The sequence below is a fragment of the Malaya genurostris genome, chromosome 3 (genome assembly GCF_030247185.1).
Source record: "Malaya genurostris strain Urasoe2022 chromosome 3, Malgen_1.1, whole genome shotgun sequence".
In the NCBI taxonomy this organism is placed as follows: Eukaryota; Metazoa; Arthropoda; class Insecta; order Diptera; family Culicidae; genus Malaya; species Malaya genurostris.
This window is the reverse complement of record NC_080572.1, coordinates 83,570,110-83,584,700: the sequence shown is the minus strand read 5'-3', so window position 1 is coordinate 83,584,700 and position 14,591 is coordinate 83,570,110. Positions and strand designations below refer to the sequence as shown.

Here is a 14,591-nt window from a genome sequence, read left to right as displayed (position 1 = left end):
TTTTTTATACATCATTTGTTTTATCCTGGTTTTAACCTTTTTAGTTTCGTTCTTCTGAAATTTTGTGTGTTTCTTCAAAAATAATATGAGAACTACAGATTACAGATTCAATAATAGTGAGTACTCTTTGCATGTATTCCTACCAACAATCATTCTCTTTTTATACGTTATCAAAGGTCATTGCAAACGGTGGACAAGGTCAAAGTCGACAGTTTTTTTTTAAATTTTGTTAATCCTATTGAAATCAATACCAAGATTACAACACAAGTATTGCCTCAAGATGACATTACTGAGACAAATTATGATGAAATTAGGAAAATCATTAGCCCACTCAAAAACATGAAGGCATTTCATAATTTTATTAAACATGTTACCTGATGTTTCTTTTGAAATCATATTATGCAAACTTATTCTGAAATTTAATAAAAATCCAGCAAAAGCATCCGTTCGATGTGCTGTTGTTGATAACAACTAAGAAATGCTTTCTGATCCATTGAAAATGGCTGCCAATTATGTACCATAAAACCTGTGTGGGATACTACGATGTTTCAAAACTTTTACTGAACTTCTCACTTAAACACAAAATGGAGTATTACCTTCAACTTTTCATTTGTTTAATCAGGAAAATCATAATTTACTAAGATTAGGGCTAGTAATTTTTTCCCGGATTTGCACTAAAATTCCCGACTTTTTCCCGGTTTTTCCCGGTGAAACGAAATTCCCGACTTTTTCCCGGTCACTTGCCCCCTGATCATGCATGATTTTGATAAACGGGAAAAATATTTTTCAACTTTTTTAGATGTTTATATCCTCTTATAAACAGAAATTCTAAGCTCTGTCTGAAAAAATAAATTTTTAATTTATAAACAAATTTTCAGACCAGTCATGCTTTATGCCGTACCAATTTGGTCAAGTTGTTGTCCCACCAGGAAGAAAACGCTTCAAAGGGTTCAAAATAAAATTATGAAAATGATTTTGAAGCGTCCTCCCTAGTTTAGTACAAATGAGTTACACACACTCACAAATATAGAACCATTAGATGTAATGTCACATCATATTATAAGTGTATTCCGACAAAAATCGGTGCAATCTTCAATTGAATCTATTCGCTCTCTGTGTTAGTTAGTAAGTTAGTATATAAGTTCCTTTTCCCCATTACACAATACAGGTAGGTTTACAAGTTTCCCTACACAAAAATCACAGAATTGCGGAAGCAAATCTTCATGGTAATAATAGGTCCCGAGACAATTCGTTTGAAGCGGAGTTAGTATCCAAGCATGCTTTCGTTTCAAAACTAAGCCAGTGTAAATGAGAATAAAGTAGTTTTCAACACATAGAAAAAATCGGGTAAATTTATGTCTTTATAGATGCACATAAAAGAAGCGTTGTAATCCACATAAATTTACAATTCATAGCATGTAAAGATAAATCATATCGTTAACTTCATGGTCAATTTAGCTGATGTTTACATCGATACAGATACAATAATTATATTGACATGTTAATATATGTAATATTATGTCATCACTGAAGAAGTTACGGCATGCTTGAATTTACGTCAAGTGTAAATTTTATTTTTGTCGTGAACACTTTCTTTACTATGGGGCGCCTTTTCAAAATTTACCCTCTGAGAGAGTGATAAGTTCGGAAATATGATCACAATTTTATGAGCAAAATTTTCAGTTGTGTGACATAATCTTAAACAATTCAAAATTAAACTTTTCTGAAATGTTTGATATAAACGAGTATCAAAAAGGATAATTCACATGGCACGTTTGTCTTCCTCGTATTTTGAAAGCTCATAGCTCGCTATTTTTATAGCCGTTAGGATCGCCCATTAGTGAAAAAGTTACAAACGAAATCACGTAAAAAGAAACCTCTTAACAAAAATTGGATCAGTTTGGATTCTATCGCCACTGCGAGCAGTTGTATTGTGTGTCGTTTACAAAGCTAGTTTCGCTTCCGACAAGAGTGATTACGTCACAGCTGCCATTTGTTTGCATTGGTGAAAAAACAACGAAAAGAGGACAACGGTGGGGAGCATCACACAAAATCAGCTAAAAGTTTTCTAAAGAACTATTAGGATTTCTTGCTCGCAAATCGAAGGTAAATATCCTCAGTTTAGTGCAAATCTAGAACAGTTTGATTAGATTTGTGCACTTTTAGCTGGGTGAAATTCTTAGTAATCGAGATCAAGTGAAGCCTTCTTTGTTTTTGCGAAAAATGTGAAAAAATGGAATGCTTGCATAATTCATACAATTAATCAACTAATTGATATTCGGCAGTGTTAAGGAACATGTCAGTTGTTTTCGTATTCACGACATCCAGTTATGTCTCTGACATTACCCACGCGCCTTTGCTAATAGTGTACCTTTCTCATATAGAAAGGTTATGCAATCGCTGTGGAGACCGACTTTTTAACCGAGGCCCGGAGGGTCGAGTTTCATATACAATTCGATTCAGTTCGTCGAGATCGCAAAATGTCTGCGTGTATGTGACAAATAATGTCACTCAATTTTCTCAGACGTGACAGAACCGATATTCACAAACTAAGATTCAAATGAAAAGTCTAATGGTAAAAGAAAGTCACTCGTTTTTCTCAGAGATAGCTGAACCGATTTTTACAAACTTACAATAGAGTATGCTATTGAATTTCATCTTGATCCGTCCTTAAGCTCTGGTATTACAGGGTAATATGCGCAAGTTCAAAAGAAAATGTGCACTCAATTTTATCAGAAATTTCTTAACCGATTTTAACAAACCAAGATGCAAATAAAAGGTCTTGGAATTATTTAAAAAGTTTCCGAATTCGGTTCTGATCCGAGTTCCGAGTTGGCGAAATACATGCAAATGCAAAACGTTTCACCCACTTACTCACTAACTGTTTCGACTTTTGCATGTATTTCGCCGCGGCAGCTTGGGTCATTTTGGAACCTTTCGGGTGCGAGCACAAAAAACTCAACGCGGTACTCATTTTGGAAAAATGCTGAGATCGAACTGTAAACAATAGCCAGCTGATTTATTCTCGCATTGGATTTAAGCTAAACATACATACATACGGGATGCAGAACGACAGTACGAATCATAGTACCTGATCAGTGAAGCTTCAAATTATCTGGAGAAGTCGTATTTGAAAACATCCCTTGATGTATATTTCCCTGTTCATCAAATCAGTTGTGATGAAGGGTTGCGAAGTATTACCGCCGTCGGAAATAGCTTATCAGCTATTTTAAGGAACGGGTAGGGTCTAACACTTTTGAAAAAAAATTTCAAATTTTGCACACACTTTCTACATATAAAAAACCAGACCCCAACGTTTTCTTTTTCGTTGTTTGTTACTTTAGAGAGGTTTAACAGCTACAAAATGGCGGATTTTTTCGTGAAAAATCGTAGTTTTCACTTTGAACAACCATCAATAATTAAAAAAATTAAAAAAAAAATCAAACAGAAACGTTGGGGTCTAGAAAAACTTCTACTGTAACTATGCTCCGTTCATTTGTTTACTTCTGATTAGTCTGCCCTGAGATACAGTGGACACCGCAAGTTGTGATTTTTAAGAAGCGTTCTCAAAAATACCTCTTCACCGACTTATTTCTCAATATTTTTCCACAAAAAATTACAAAATGATGTTCGAATGATACATTTGATCATGCAAAACATTTGAATTTATTTTGTTGAACGATAATTCTGGAAAAAAATCGCAAAAGTTATGATTTTTTTCATATTTTTTAAAAAATATGCACAACCCTTATTCTGAAGATGTATGTGTGAGTGTAGCATCATGCCTACTGTTTCATTTTGACTAGAGATGGACAAAACATTTCATTCAAAAGACCCGTTCAATGACGCAGAGTTCTTTTGAAAGAACTAATTCTCCTGAGCCATTCGTTTGTTCTTTTCATAGTTGGTTTGTTTTTGCAAAGACTAAACGAGAACTTAGAACTGTTAGATTAGGCGAGCAAAAAAAGATCCCACGACCATTCACTACCGTTCTCGATAAAAAAAACTATTGCTCATTCATTCTTTCACAAGTACAAGTTCTTTAAACCGTTCGCGAACGAATTGCTCACCTCTAATTTACTCTTCAGTTGTAAAAAGGCATCTAAGCAAGAGGAGCACTACGTGAAAATTTTGCTCGCGCATTGCGAAAATTCGAATCACACGCATGCCAAGTTAGTGAAGTTGCGATACGTGTTCAAATCCACTATCCTCAACGTAATAAAATGCTTGGAGCACGATTGTCGACAGACAGGAAGATTGGATCGGGGGGATATTGACAAACCGGAAAAACAATGATAAGATTGATCAGATGTTTCAAGTGGTTGCCAACCTCTCCGTCCGAGATATCGCAAGCAAATAGGGACTGTCGTCTACAACTAGGTTTCGAGCTATGAAACAGACCAAAAAAACTACTTGACCAGAATGTCATCGCACCAACTGTACAAGAAAATGCTGATGAAGTTTACAGAAGATGCGAAAGGAAAGATGGGAGAGATTTTTAAACAAGTATTGGAAGTTCGATCCCGTGACTAGAAGAGTTCTATCCCGGGACCAACAACATTTTTTCAAGAAAAATAAAACAAATAGGAACAATATCTGCTTCGGATTGAGTTCCATCAGATGCATTTGGTTCAAATCAAATCCACTTTGATAAATTGATACGCGGGGAAGAAAAAACAAATATGTTATCAGCTTTCAAAATGGTCTATGCAATATGCGCAGAACAAATTGACTTTTGATTATAGTATTGGAATATTTATACCCTAAAGAGACAGTACATCATTCTAGTCTTTTGATAAGACAAGATTGTTGTTACCGAAAACACTGGCATTATACATACTGCCTTGAAAGCGCGATGACGATTTTATCGCAATAATCGAAACTCAGTATGGTAGTTGAAAAACTATTGCAGTCGAAAGATAGGGAACGCAACAACTTTATCGATTAAAAATGTTTTATAATTTAATCATATTCAATCAATTCATCGCTCGTCTCAAATAGTTTACGACGAACATCAAATTGGAGAGTTGGAATATTCTCAAAAGAAATGTTCTGTGTCAGTAATGGCGTCAGATAACAAAAAGAACAGAGCATGATACATGGCGATAGTTTCACCAGAAGCTAATCTACTGGTACATAACAACACTGAAATGTAATGAAATAAAATGATTTCAGATATGTCCGGAATCGAGTAAATGTCGATAAAAATGTTCCTGAAATAAATTCCTGATTTGAATACAGCGGAACAGAAGCAAATAAATGTAGAAGGTGCAAAGGAAACCCTTCAACCAGAGAAGGAACAAGTCGAAGAAAACCGTTCACCTCCCAGACACGGAAAAAAAGAATAATAAGGATCCTTATCCAATGCTGGCGTAGGTGTGTCGGGGGCGAATCGGAGGATTGAAAAAAGTTACAGACGAAGGTTTTGGAAACTGAATGAGGAAAAACGGTTCGCTTTCAACCTTCGGCCTGCCAGAGTAAACTGTGGATGGTAGCAGTAGTCAGCAATGTCGTGAAAAGAATGACACAGCGTCGTGAAGATCCTTTCATCCGTCTAGCTTATTCTCGGGCGTTTCTATAGCTTGCTTTCAAGCATTTTATGCGCTTCGTTGCTGTACAGAAATTGATTGGTTGAAAAAGGTAACATAAAAGAAGCATCAATAAAAACAATATAGGTATTGATTTTTTTGCACTAAACATGTACTAGATTGTTTGAAAAATAACTTGCTAGAATCTCACAATTGGTATGGCTTATTTGATCAAATCAAGTAAATTATTAGAGTTAAAGGCCAACGTAAAATTATATGAGTTTAAAACAGTTTCTTTTTCATATCTGGAAGTAAAAAATGATTAAAATGTCATTCAGTGGTTATGGAACCGCATGGGTTGAGGCACATAATTGTTTTCTTATATTTACGCTCCGTCTTCAACTCATCAATGTGTTAGAATTACCAACTACAGTACGTATCACATATATACGTGTCGTCTTCGACAGAATCAGTCATGTGCACTCAGTACAAACTGATATCATTATGGGACTAAAACCCTCAAATGACGGGCAGAAAGCCGTAACTAAGTTTAATCTAATCCGAAAGGTGAATAGTTGAAATTTCAAACATCAAGTAGTTCTCGAAGACGCTACAGATATCAGTCAAACTTAATAAAATATTATAATACTATAATTATGCGATAATACTAATCAGTCATTGAGATCATGGAGTAAAAATTAAACTTAATTTGCGCTAATTTCAAACAATTACCTGCGTGGCATTTTTGCTTTGACAATCTGAAAACGATTCAGCATCTGTGTTTGTAACTTCTGAAAAGTGGAGTTGAGGATTGTGCTACACACTTGGTTCATCTGGTGTGATACCTGAGAATAATAGAGAAAACAATTCATTAAACATAGTGGCAGCTTGAAGTAGTCAATAAATTATACTAATTACATTAACCCAAATGCAACAAACATCTCCCAGGTCGTGTATCTCTCTTTCATGTATCTGTGATAGCAATCTAATTAAAGAACGCAAATTTTCCACATCGTGTGAGAGGCTGGAAGAAAAATGGATTCAACTGTGAGCCCTATGATGGACGATTGGCCGATGCATTGGAAACAGCAAATTATCGTTATCGTTGCTATTGTCCGCATGTAAATGAATAATTACTAGTACAAGAGCAAAGATGAAGAATTTCTGTTTGCATCAGCTCCATCGGTTGCTGGCATCGGAGCCGGCAAATGATGATGAGTAACGGCAAATAATTACATACACCGTCTACGCGTGCGGTTTTATGTAAATCATCATCAACTAATCCAGATGAGCAAAATTATATGTTTCAACCGGGCTAGTCGCCACCGTCGCCGGCGTTTTCGGATATGATGAATGTATGTCTAAGTGCATGTGCGATATGAATGCATGGCAAAGATCGAAATCGGCGTGCGAATCGTTGGTAGTTTTGACTTGCAACGGGCTCCGATTCCGCGTTAATACAGTTTGTTGACATTTAATTATATCGGTTTACCGAGCACTTAGTAATTTCATTTGCTGAATTGATAGACGAAGCTTACAGGACGTACATTCGTTCTTTAATGTTGCCTTAGTTATGGCTATGGTTGAGTTTCTGCTTACGTGACAAAATACTATTATTAGTAGTTTCAATTTTCATCTACACCGAAAAAAATAATGCAATTTACAGGACATGTAATGTACTACTAAATAGGCATCTGATTTAAAACCATGATCAATGTAAAATAAAAATGTAATGCATAGATTTTACAATGAGCAAGGCTGTATATTTCAAAACGCTTAGCTTTGCTTTCAAGTATATTGATAAATGATGGCGCCCAGGATGGCCAGGAGCAGAAATTCAAATCGCCAATTGGAGAAGCGGAAGTCGGTACCCTAAAGATTAATGAGCGAACACGAAATTATTGAGATGAACTGATTAACTGTCGCATGTTTCTTCGAGGTCCGAACGCGATTCACATTTGTTTATACAGAATTCATTTTGTGTGCACTGCCACCGCTAGAGCGTCTATTAGAATAAATGTTTTGCTGTAATGGGGACATGTGTTTTTCACAGCTCTAACAGCTCATAGTAATACACAATGAAAATTCAATAAAAAAAAGTTCAATGCCCAATACTGATTAAAAAACTTATTTTCGTAAGATGATTAGTACGACCGTACAAATATTTTGCATTAATTATGGTTTCGGCTTTAGCGGTCTGTTAAATAAGAACAGCTGTTAAATACTGCCCGACGTTTCGACCACTGGTTATGGTCTTTTTCAATAACCAGTGGTCGAAACGTCGGGCAGTATATAACAACCGTTCTTATTTAACAGACCGCTAAAGCCGAAACTATAATTAATGCAAAATATTTGTACGGTCGTACTAATCATCTTTCAAAAATCATCATGGCGAATATACAACCAAGCTTATTTTGTATCCTGCTGGTTGATTAACTATCATGCACTATTTCGATAAAACCCAATTAAACGCTATTCAGCAGGAATTTGATTTACAGAAGTAACAAGAGTGCAGGAGCTAGTTTCTTTCTAGCAGCTAGCAAACGAAGCGTTTGCTTGTTTGCAGTATTTACTGAGATCCCCAGATTGCTATTGCTAATCCTTCTCTCCTGCTACTTATGTTTATAATATTCAAGTATAACTAAGAATTCTTACCCTCTAGTAACTTGACACGAATTAAATAAGTGATATGCAACAGTTTTCGTGGTATAAAGTCATCATCAACAGCCGTTCTCGTTCGGAGAGGTCTATTACTGAAAACTGAATATATAATCTTCATCACTTGCTAGCCCCGCGAAGAGAGTTCGCTTGCAATGAATTGTTTTGTGAGAAGAACGACGTTCAGACCACGAGAGAGAAAATTCTGTTCACGGCTTCTGTGCTTCACGAAGACTCTAATACCAGCACACTGTACCATCTGTGCATATGTGGAATATATTTGCTTCCACTAGCGTTTTGTTTGTGTGGTTCTTTTTGGCTGGAAAGACGTCCTCATTGTGAGCAGTGGAATTGTTCGCTCACAATGCAATGGAAACTAACACATGGATCAATAAGTCCCGAGACTAACAATGGAAACAACATTTTTTTTGCAAAATTTTTTTTTATTCATCAACATAATCACCTTTTAGGGTGATACAATGGTTCAAACGTTTTTCCAATTTTTCAATACCATGTTTATCAAAAAATTTATCTTCCGCTTCAAAATAAGCTTCAGTTTCAGCGATGACCTCCTCATTTGAGCCAAATCTTTTTCCCTGGAGCATTTTTTTAAGATCAGCAAAGGGGGCTAAATCTGGCGAGTAAGAGGAGTGGGGAAGCAGATCAAAGCCCAATTCGTTCAATTTCGCCATTGTTTTCATCGACTTGTGACAGGGTGCATTGTCTTGATGAAAAAGGATTTTTTTCTCTGCATGTGCGGTCGTTTTTTTGCGATTTCCTCCTTCAAACGCACCAGTAAGTCAATATAATAATCACTGTTGATCGATTTACCTTTTTCGAGGTAGTCAATGAAAATCACGCCATGCGTATCCCAAAAAACTGACGCCATGACTTTGCCAGCTGACTGCTGCGCTTTCGGACGCTTCGGACGGCTTTCGCCAGCTGTGCGCCACTCAGATGACTGCCGCTTCGACTCTGGAGTGTAGTGATGTTTCCATGTTTCGTCCATGGTCACGTAACGACGCAAGAAATCGTTTTTGATGCGAGTAAATAGCGATAAACTGTTTTCTGAATAATCGACTTGTTGCTGTTTTTGTTCCATCGAAAGCAATCGCGGCACCCACTTGGAAAAAACCTTTTTCATGCTCAAATTTTTCATGAAGGATAGTAAATACACTTCCATATGATATCTGTGTCATCTCAGCAATCTCACGGAGCTTCACTTTACGATCTTTCATTATATTTTTTGTCACTTCACTCACATTTTCCGGTGTAACGGCTTCCACAGGTCTACCCGAGCGTTCCGCGTCATTTGTGTCGGTACGACCACGTTTGAACTCGGCGAACCACCGACAAATCGTTGCGTTTGATGGACAAGAGTCCGGATAACATTTTTTAATCCATTGTTTCGCTTGCACGGTGTTTTTACCCATTAAAAAACAATGTTTTATCAAAACACGAAACTCGGTTTTTTCCATTTTTTAAACAAACTACAAAACGATTTTACTCCAACCTCGATAACTCAGCTGTTTCTGGTCGGATCGACTTAAAATTTTGACTCGTTTCAAGCAAAGGTTAGTACTCTAGACAGACGTCGTTACTGGTTTACTACGAGCGCCATCTCTGCTCTAGTCTCGCGACTTATTGATCCATGTGTTATATATTCATTCACCGGTGAATGAATATTCCAAACCCTGAGTAGTAGGCAATTCTCGCACGGATGTTCGATACGGACGTTAACAAGATTGATGATTAAAAATAAGCGAAAAATCAAACCAAAGGTTAAACTCTTGTCATTACAACTTAAGTCTGTTCCGATAATGACATTTTTTGCATTCGACCAGTTTATTTATCGACAAGCTGATTTATTAGAAATCGGTTCAAGTTTTACCTTTTCAAAACTCGCTTCGTGCAAGATGGATAGAACTTAATAGTGAATATCTCTTGCTGTACCTAACGCATTAATCTAGGGTAAAGTGGAGTGCAATACCGCTCAGGGAAAGTGGTCACATTTTCGATCTTGTAGTTATAAAACTTCTCTTGAGTTGTGAGCGTCAGTGTGAATTCACCTCGTGAAACGACAACAAAAAAAACTAAATAAAAGTAGCGAATTATATTTTATCTGTAAATATTTAAAACAGATATTATATTGTTACCCAAGTAGCGTATTAAGTTGCTGTCCTGTATTTTTCCTGTATACTATTCTAGAAATTGTAGTGGAAAAAGCGCGATTTTTCTGTGTTGTGCAACATATCGTTCTTCCGTTATTACGAATATTTATTGACAACGATTGTGCAACTGATACAAAAACTCATACGTCGATCCCATCGCAAAGGCAGTAATAAAATCAGCGAAAAAACAATTGTGAAACTCGTGAAAACTACTACGTAATGTAAACAAGAAATGGAATGACGTTTACAAAAACATAACAAACTTAATTTCTAATGAATAAGTTTCAATTTTAATTTTCAATACAACTGCTCTTATACCAATTTCTGTGAAAATAACAGTCTATTATTTTTAATGAGAATCATCGGAATGGTGTTTAAATTACGTGTATTCAAACATTCTTAAAATTTTTAGACGATTTTGATCAAACTAATGTTCTTTTAACCAGAAAAATCTCAAAATGAATTTTTCTTGAATATTGGCATTGACGGTAACAGTTAGTTGAATATAAAATGGTTCACGCAACATAATGACTAAGCAAAATCTTGGCATTACATTGCTTTTGTGGAATTTGGCCTTCCTGTTTCAAAAGACTTCGCAGCCGATTCTTAGCGTACAGAATCATTGCATGGCTAGTACTACGATCCTACTGACACTATGAATACTTCCAGGTCGGGGCTCTAACATATGACAACTGGCTTGTAAGACCATCGTAAGACGTAATGACTGCTATCATCTAAAAAACAAGAAACAATAACATGTTAATATTTCGGAAAGAAATGCTCTACTTTTTATTTTTTTAGCAGTTTAAATCTTCTAATAGATTTAAATAACAATAAAGTGTAGTCATCCATCTTAGCGGGCACTGTAGGTATTATTTTGGTAAGCCCATGTGCTGGAGTTGCAAAAACAAGTTGCTCAAGCGGTAATATATAAAGGGTGATTTTTTAAGAGCTTGAGAACTTTTTTAAACAATAAACCGCATAAAATTTGCAAAATCTCATCGGTTCTTTATTTTAAACGTTAGATTGGTACATGACATTTACTTTTTGAAGATAATTTCATTTAAATGTTGACCGCGGCTGCGTCTTAGGTGGTCCATTCGGAAAATCCGCTTTTTTATCGACAAATTTTGTTCAGCGATGAGGCTCATTTCTGGTTGAATGGCTACGTAAATAAGCAAAATTGCCGCATTTGGAGTGAAGAGCAACCAGAAGCCGTTCAAGAACTGCCCATGCATCCCGAAAAATGCACTGTTTGGTGTGGTTTGTACGCTGGTGGAATCATTGGACCGTATTTTTTCAAAGATGCTGTTGGACGCAACGTTACAGTGAATGGCGATCGCTATCGTTCGATGCTAACAAACTTTTTGTTGCCAAAAATGGAAGAACTGAACTTGGTTGACATGTGGTTTCAACAAGATGGCGCTACATGCCACACAGCTCGCGATTCTATGGCCATTTTGAGGGAAAACTTCGGAGAACAATTCATCTCAAGAAATGGACCGGTAAGTTGGCCACCAAGATCATGCGATTTGACGCCTTTAGACTATTTTTTGTGGGGCTACGTCAAGTCTAAAGTCTACAGAAATAAGCCAGTAACTATTCCAGCTTTGGAAGACAACATTTCCGAAGAAATTCGGGCTATTCCGGCCGAAATGCTCGAAAAAGTTGCCCAAAATTGGACTTTCCGAATGGACCACCTAAGACGCAGCCGCGGTCAACATTTAAATGAAATTATCTTCAAAAAGTAAATGTCATGTACCAATCTAACGTTTAAAATAAAGAACCGATGAGATTTTGCAAATTTTATGCGTTTTATTGTTTAAAAAAGTTCTCAAGCTCTTAAAAAATCACCCTTTAGTTATGAGAGTAACTATGATGAACTTAACTTTTCTTTCAATATCTGCTCAATTTTTTCGCGAGATGAAAACAGAATACAAATTATCTGATTGATTTTCCTTTTTATTGCGTATGTTGTGCTTTATTTCGGTAACTTTTACGATAATAATCTGCAATTTTTGCGTTCATTTCAAACAGATAAATCTTGCACAACTTTTGTTTTTCTAAAACTGAAGAAAACTGTACACACTAACCTAAAAATTCATGAGGTAGCCAAAACTATGCGGACTCAGCAGAAAAATACTTTTTACAGCAAGGTTCTCAATTCGGCTTATCATTTTTTGCATCATATTTAACACATATATTAATCACGGTGTCTTCTTTGACTATCTCATTTGTATACCAAAGTTCGTTGAATACAATACAAGACCCACGGAAGATATGAAATGGAAGAATGCAGAAGCATATTTTTGAAAAAAGTTATTTCAAAATAAACATTTTTTTATTTGTTATTCATAGAATAAAAAATCAAAATATGGTAATTTGAAATCCACTTTCAATTTAACCAGCATTCTAGACAAACAGACATATTTTATAGCTAAAATTGTCAACTTATTTCCAGGTGAGCCTATGTTTTAGGTGAAGGGCTAATCCAGTGTCAACTTAAAATCAAAATAGTGGAGACTTAACCCAGTGTGCGGATTATTACGCATAATAAAATGAAAAATCAATTCTCTGCTGAATTGGCAGTTCCTTTCCAAAGCCAGCTAATATACTTTTGATATTTCATTTTCAAGCACCGTAGCCTAAAATCTCTTCATTTTATTAAACAAATAAAACAGCATCCAGATTCCCGTCAGAAGAATTATATTATAACCGTCTGCATAAAATCTGCGTTGCTAAATAGTTCCGAATGTATCTTTCGAAGAAAGGATGATACATTGTGATAGTCTAGAAAAGGACGAGAAGTCTGCGATCCCTATTCATGTACATACGAGCATGATGCAAGTGTATGCTTTTCAAATGGCCGGAAAACAAACGGAATGCACAGTCGGTGCTCTTACCGCGTGCTCGGGCAAATGAGGAAATTCTGCCAAGGCTGCTCAAAGCGCCGCTTGTGTATGCCGGGTCCTTAGAGTACCTTCACAAACACAACCAGCAACTATACTAAATGTTGAAAATAAGCATGAATGTGAAAAGGAAAGGTCAGACATTGTTCCGATGAATATTCATAGTACAGAGGAAAATTATTCAAGTACGCTTTGTTTGATATGTTTGTAGTTGTCGTCATCATTATCAAAGCTCGAGCAAACGCGGGATGGAAGTAAACTTGAACACACAAAATGATCTGCAATTCGTGATTGAAGTAGTGAAAATACCGGTAGTGTGTTGATTCATTTGGCACTTATTTTCATTCTGATTTGTTCAATCGCAGCAGTTGAATTAAACAGAAAAGAAACCTAAATAACTACGGCAAAATAGCGTTCCTTGTATTGATTATATTACTATACAATTATACCATGTTAAATTTTTTCATATTGAAAAAAATCACCGGATTCTTGTTTGATTAAATTCATTATAACCCGCACAGTTGAACATAATACTGATCAAAATAATTCTATCACTAAACCATTCCTGAAATGTGTAGTATGTCATCAGACTTCATATACTCTGATGCAAATGAACTTTGGCATACGTCTTCAATATGACAAACAATTAATTTTTCACAGAAAAAGACGTTTTCGTTCGGCACGTCAGAAAAGACATATCACACTTCGATGCCAATTGAAAAAGTGTTTTGCAAGTAGCATTAACTTTACGTCTGCTTAGCGGTTCAAATTGAACTGTTTAAGTTTGCACTAAGCAGTTCAATTTGAACTGCTCTGCACTGACGAGTCTAAGACGAAACGTAAAGAAAAGTAAAAAGGGTTATGTGCCCAAAGCACAAACATAGAATAACCCCTAAATGACCATACCTGAATCGGCCAGTATTAGTCGAAAAAGACGTTTTCGTTCGGCACGTCAGAAAAGACATGACACTTCGGTGCCAATTGAAAAAGAGTTTTGCAAGTAGCATTAACTTTACGTCTGCTTAGCGGTTCAAATTGAACTGTTTAAGTTTGCACTAAGCAGTTCAATTTGAACTGCTCTGCACTGACGAGTCTAAGACGAAACGTAAAGAAAAGTAAAAACGGTTATGTGCCCAAAGCACAAACATAGGATAACCCCTAAATGAACATTATTTAGTTTTAAATAAGAGTTAAAATATCAAAAATCATAACAATACTTGCATGAGAAAATAGCTACAAAATATAAAATTCTGTCATTGTAATATGAAACCAAGAACAAAATATTCATAGAAGACGAATTTATCAATTACTTTATATTCTGGCAT

General features: G+C 36.0%; 1 protein-coding gene across 4 annotated transcripts in view; it reads right to left on the bottom strand.

Moving 5' to 3' along the window:
• LOC131438016 (uncharacterized) overlaps positions 1–14,591 on the bottom strand; it is a 209,750-nt gene that overhangs the window by 36,417 nt on the left and 158,742 nt on the right. For all 4 annotated transcript variants that reach the window (XM_058607775.1, XM_058607774.1, XM_058607773.1 and 1 more), the window contains exon 4: positions 6,261–6,373. In XM_058607775.1, coding sequence (XP_058463758.1) covers positions 6,261–6,373 — 113 coding nt within the window. The remainder of the gene's footprint in view (positions 1–6,260; positions 6,374–14,591) is intronic.